The 6071-nt window shown below is 31.5% G+C and overlaps 1 protein-coding gene across 4 annotated transcripts in view; it reads right to left on the bottom strand.

Moving 5' to 3' along the window:
* Window positions 1–4377: 4377 nt before the first annotated feature.
* The window catches only part of asic1c (acid-sensing (proton-gated) ion channel 1c), a 105874-nt gene continuing 104180 nt past the window's right edge, over window positions 4378–6071 (bottom strand). For all 4 annotated transcript variants that reach the window (XM_051098531.1, XM_051098532.1, XM_051098527.1 and 1 more), the window contains one exon: window positions 4378–4617. In XM_051098531.1, coding sequence (XP_050954488.1) covers window positions 4539–4617 — 79 coding nt within the window. In that variant the 3' untranslated portion in view covers window positions 4378–4538. The remainder of the gene's footprint in view (window positions 4618–6071) is intronic.

Genomic DNA, 6071 nt, shown 5'->3' with positions numbered 1-6071 from the left:
TTTTAATTTGTAAATTTTATTTGTCTGGCTTCCGGTCTCATTCGCGTCCAGCTTGAGAACCGTCTATGTACTATTTTGAATCCATTCAAACTCATTCAAGCTTCACTTAGCCAAGCCTACACTGTAAAAAATAAAACACACAATTTGTTGAGTCAGCTTAAAATAATTTGTTACCCTGCTGCCTTAAAATTTTAAGTTGAGTCAACTAAAATAAGTTTAGTTAACTTGAAATGTTAAGTTGTACTAAGTAACAACTTAGATATTTGTGTTTGCTAAACTTAACAGATGGGTAAGTAACCCAGCTGCCTTAAAATTTTAAGTTGATTCAACTCAAATATCTAAGTTGTCACTTAGTATAATTTAACATTTCAAGTTGAATAAACTTTTTTTAGTTGACTGAACTTAAAATTTTAAGGCCAGGTTACAAATTATTTTAAGTTGACTCAACAAATTGTTTTTTACAGTGTAACAACTAGAATCATGCTAGTAACTTGCTAATCATACTAGAAACATAATCATGCTAATAACATGCTAATCATGCTAGTAACTTGTTAATCATGCCAGACACATGCTAGTAACTTGTTATAACATGACTAACATGTTAACAACATGTTAGTAACATGCTAATCATGCTAGAAACGTGTTTGCAACTTGTTAACAATGTTAGAAACATGTTAGCAACTTGCTAATCATGCTAGTAACTTGGTAATCATACTAGAAACAAGTTAGTAACTTGTTAACAATGCTAGAAACATGTTAGCTACTTGCTAATCGTGCTAGTAACTTGCTAATCATGTTGGAAACATACTAGCAACTTGCTAATCATGCTAGAAACACGCTAGTAACTTGCTAATCATGCTAGAAACATGCTAGTAACTTCCTAAACATGCTAGAAACATACTAGAAACTTGTTAATCATGCTAGAAACAGGCTAGTGACTTGTTAACAATGTTAGAAACATTTTAGCAACTTGCTAATTATGCTAGTAACTTGGTAATCATGTTAGAAACTTGTTAGCAGCATGCTAGAAACATGCTAGTTACTTGCTAATCATGTTAGAAGCATACCAGCAACTTGCTAATCATGCTAGAAACACACTAGTAACTTATCAACTTGCTAATCATGTTAGAAACATACTAGCAACTTGCTAATTATGCTAGTAACTTGGTAATCATGTTAGAAACTTGTTAGCAGCATGCTAGAAACAGGCTAGTTACTTGTTAATCATGTTAGAAAAATACTAACAACTTGCTTATGCTAGAAACATGCTAGTAACTTGCTAATCTTGTTAGAAACATACTAGCAACTTGCTAATCATTCTAGTAACTTGTTAATCATGCTACAAACGATAGCAACTTGTTAATAACATTCTAATCATGCTAGATGCAAGCTAGTAACTTGCTAGTCATGCCAGAAACATGTTGGTAACATGTTAATCATGCTATAAACAAGCTAGCAACATGCTAGTAACTTGCTAATAATGCTAACAACATGCTAATCATCTAATCTGTCTATATAAGGTATAAAACTTAAAGCTTTTACCTAAAGTTTGTCTAAACAAACTTTAATCTAGTTTTGCTGCTTTGTATTGCAAATTGGTATGTCTTACTACATTATTTTGATGTGTTATCTTAATTATAAACACACTGGTTTGTAGTGCAAACTATTTTGCTGTTTACTACATGTTGTTGTTGTTCTTATTTCCATATAGTGGCTAAGGAACGGGAAGTCTCACCCAAAGATATGCTTTCTTTGTATTTGAGATATATATTATATTTAAGCTTTATTACAATTACCAAAAGCAATTTTTAATAGTTTTACTTTACAACACTGCTAGGCACATATGACTAAGACAATAAAGCATCAACATATAAACAGGCAAAAGCAAAACAGAATCAACAGACAGACAACATGTTAAGAGATGGTTAAATATATTGTTTATTATACTGGATCATTTACATGTCACAACTCTCTGTTTTAAAATTGTGATACCTGTACTAGAAATCCCATTGTAGTTTATATAAAACAATACAATAATACATTATAGCTGAAGTGCAGAAAAACATAATGGAAGATGATATCTTGCCTTTTACCATTTTGCAATGTACTGTAGTGAAGCGAAAGCATCCCAAAACGTACTTGGACACAAAAATGTCACTGCATTAGAAGCCATTTTTCAACCAACAGTTCTGAAGGTATTTTTTAATTCATCACACGAACAACAACAAACATGATCCATTAACATCTGAAATACCTTCTGTCTTTATTTTACACTGTATATTTACTGTTAAACATTTTGCTTTGAAAGTGTGCTTGTGCTATATTCCCTAAATAAATAAATGCCACTAGGTTTGATCGTTTTTATCTAATGCAATGACACCCAGATACTTTTAAAGGATCAGTTCACCCAAAAATGACAATTTGCCATCCAAGATGTAGTTTGTTTCTTGATCAGATTTGGAGAAATTTAGCATCACTTGCTCACCAATGGATGCACTGCGGTGAATGGGTGCCGTCAAAATTAGAGTCCAAACAGCTGATAAAAACACCATAATAATCCACACCACTCAAGTCCATCAATTAACGTCTTGTAAAGCAAAACGCTGCATATTAATAAGAAATAAATCAATCATTAAAATGTTTAATACTAGTCCATAATCTAAAATAATGCAAATTCACCAACATATTTGTGACTCTGGACCACAAAACCAGTCTTAAGTAGCACGGTTATATTTGTAGCAATAGCCAAAAATACATTGTATGGGTCAAAATTTTTCTTTTATGCCAAAAATCATTAGGATATTAAGTAAAGATCATGTTCCATGAAGATATTTTATAAATTTCCTACCAAAAATATATCAAAATGTAATTTTTGATTAGCAATATGCATTGCTAAGAACTTCATTTGGACAACTTCAAAGGCGATGTTTTCAATATTTTGATTTTTTTGCACCCTCAGATTCCAGATTTTCAAATATTGTCCAATCCTGTTTATTGATGCATAGATCTCAATTTTGAAAAATTGACACTTATGACTGGTTTTGTGGTCCAGGTCACATTTGTATAGAACATGGCAACTTTTGCTTATTTCTCACCTGATTCAGACAGGCGAAAGCCATATTATGAACAGAAGATTCATATTTTGGGATATTTTCATCAGCTGTTTGGACTCTCATTCTGACGGCACCCATTCACTGCATAGGATCCATTGGTGAACAAGCAATGATAATTTCTCCAAATCTGTTCTTATGAACAAACAAACTCATCTACGTCTTGGATGGCCTGAGAATGAGTAAATATTCATCAAATTATAATGTTTGGGTGAATTATTTCCTGTAAGTGTCCAGATACTTTTTGGACTATATTTGAACATGTATACATGAGCAGTTCATGCAAGAAAAAGGAAGACACCTGTAACTTCTAGGTTGACCCCCAAAAAGAACTGAAAAGAATTAAAACCAAACAGTTTTCGAGTAATGCAATAAGTTCTGTATCATCTAAAAGAATGAAATATTCCCTAGTGGATGTGGAACTGTGATCTATTTTAATGCTCATCATAATTAACATGAGCGTGTAACTCGTCAAGAGCTTTTCAGCGACGGATGATTTGGTTTTCACGTAACACATCGCATACAGTCTTTGCCACTTAAGGTAATGAATTAGCTCCCGAAGGAGACAATCTGATAAATGGATGTGAAGCTTACACATAAAATGCATCATTCGTAAATCTAAATGGTCATCTATAACATCCCATCTCATCACTGCCTAGTGGAAATAAATAGCATGTCGAAATCAAACGGCATGATTGCTGGTAACTCAGGTTGTACCGAAAGCATCTGGTTCCTTCTGTTTACCTGACAGCTAATAATTAAGACTTGAAGGTAATATACGGTATTCATTAACACATTATGCATATTATTGCACTTATATACACAAAATATGAACAGAGACAAACATTCTGAATGGTTACACATTGGTCGAATACTATCGCAGGGCTGAATTCAGTCAAACCGCGGTTAAAGCTCACGATTATTGTACAAAAAAAGTGCCAAAATAGATTCAAACCTTGGCCGAACCGACTGTGTCTATAACAATTTTTGTGCAATATTAAAATGCGTTCTCGTTCAGATTCGTTTAAGGCGGCTTGATCAAATTAGGCCCACAGTGTTCGTACAGGATTCAGAAAAGCACAGAGGAAAAAATACTCTCTCGGATGAAATACCGTCACAGTATTTGTACGCTTGAAATCGTCCGAAAAGGAAATGGCGTTTTCCACAATGTCAAACAAACAGCGGCTGTGATGTTAATAAAACCTGAGTTTTGTTTTGGAAGTGTTGCCTATTTGTACTTGAGATGATGATATATCGATTCTATTCAGGTGGTGGTGTTTTTTTTTTTGTGTTTGAACTATTAACATGTACATTTTCGTGGACTTACACTTCTTTTGGAGTCTATCTGATATATATTTCACAGTTTTCCGTCAAATCCTAAACCATCCGGTCGCTTGCGTCATCAACAAGCGAACTCCTCGAAGTTGCCTATAGCCGGGTGACTAGGTAGCACGTTCGGCGCGAATCCGAGACTGTCCGAGTGACTCCGGAGTGTGTCGCATGTGCTCTGAAAGAGAGAAAACGGAAGATTTCGGGGAGGGTGGGAGGGATACGGAAGATCAGATGAGGGGTTGAGATGAGTTTATGTCAGCGACACCCATTTATAACAATGGAAATCAGTATGGGAGTGAATGTAAATATAACAGAATGTCAATAATGAAGAATGCATGTCAAAAAGGAGGAAAATTCAATCATAAAGGTATGGATGGAGGGGAGTGGGGGAGGAAGAAGTTTTCTTAGTTTTGTTTCTACAGCTCTGGAAATCTATCAGCGAACTTTGCAATCACAACTCAGCAGGATGCATAGAAATAATTCAGTTTCATTCCAGTGAACCGTGTGTATTGCATGTAGACCTGTGATGACAGCACAAAGAGATGCATCTAGTGATGTTATTGGACACAGGTCTCATTACAATGAAGCAATAGAAGCCACTTTAGCCTTTCAGGCTCAAATTTTGATCAAACTGAATAAATCTCTGAACCTACTTTCCCTCTTGTCACTGTTATATTTACACTTTATTTATTTATTTTGATGTCATGCTGATGATTACAATACAGCTTTATAATTTTAAATAGTTCTTTAGTTTGTAAAAGCAAAAAAAAAAGTAAATTATATAGTTATAATGAATTTATATAAGTTATAGTAATGTCAGTGTTACATTAAATACATAAATATGAACTGTTAAATTGTTTATTTAAATAATATATTTTGTTACACATTTTTTTGTTTAAAGTTCCTAATATATATATATATATATATATATATATATAAATAAATAAAATACAAGATTAAAATTTACTAGTAATAGACGGTTACATTTAATACATAAATATGAACTGTTAAGTTAGTAATTTATTTGAAATAATACATTTTGTTATAAATGTCTATAAGTATAAATATAAGTTACAGTAATGTCACTGTTACATTAAATACATAAATATGAACTGTTAAATTGTTTATTTAAATTAACCAAAAACATGTATAACAAAATGTATTAAGTTCCCAATATATATATATACATATTAAAATACATATATGTATAATATAAATTTATATGTATATATATATTAAAAAAAAAAAATATATATATATATATTAAAAAAATTATATATATATATATATATATATATATAATAAATCTATATACATTTATATGTATAAAAATAAATAAATAAATTTATAGCAATATACGGTTACATTTAATACATAAATATGAACTGTTAAGTTAGTAATTTATTTGAAATAATATATTTTGTAGTACATTTCTTGAACAGGTTTTTGTGTAAAGTTCCTAACATCTATATTTTAAGGTATAAATAAATAAATATTTTTTTGTTGATTACAACATAATTTTAACTAGTTTCTTCATTTTGTAATAGCAAGAAAAATAAATAAATAAATAAATAAATTCTAATAATGTCACTTTTACATTTAATACATAAATATGAACCGTTAAGTTAG

The sequence above is a fragment of the Labeo rohita genome, chromosome 24 (genome assembly GCF_022985175.1).
Source record: "Labeo rohita strain BAU-BD-2019 chromosome 24, IGBB_LRoh.1.0, whole genome shotgun sequence".
NCBI lineage: Eukaryota > Metazoa > Chordata > Actinopteri > Cypriniformes > Cyprinidae > Labeo > Labeo rohita.
This window is presented reverse-complemented; position numbering and strand designations above follow the sequence as displayed.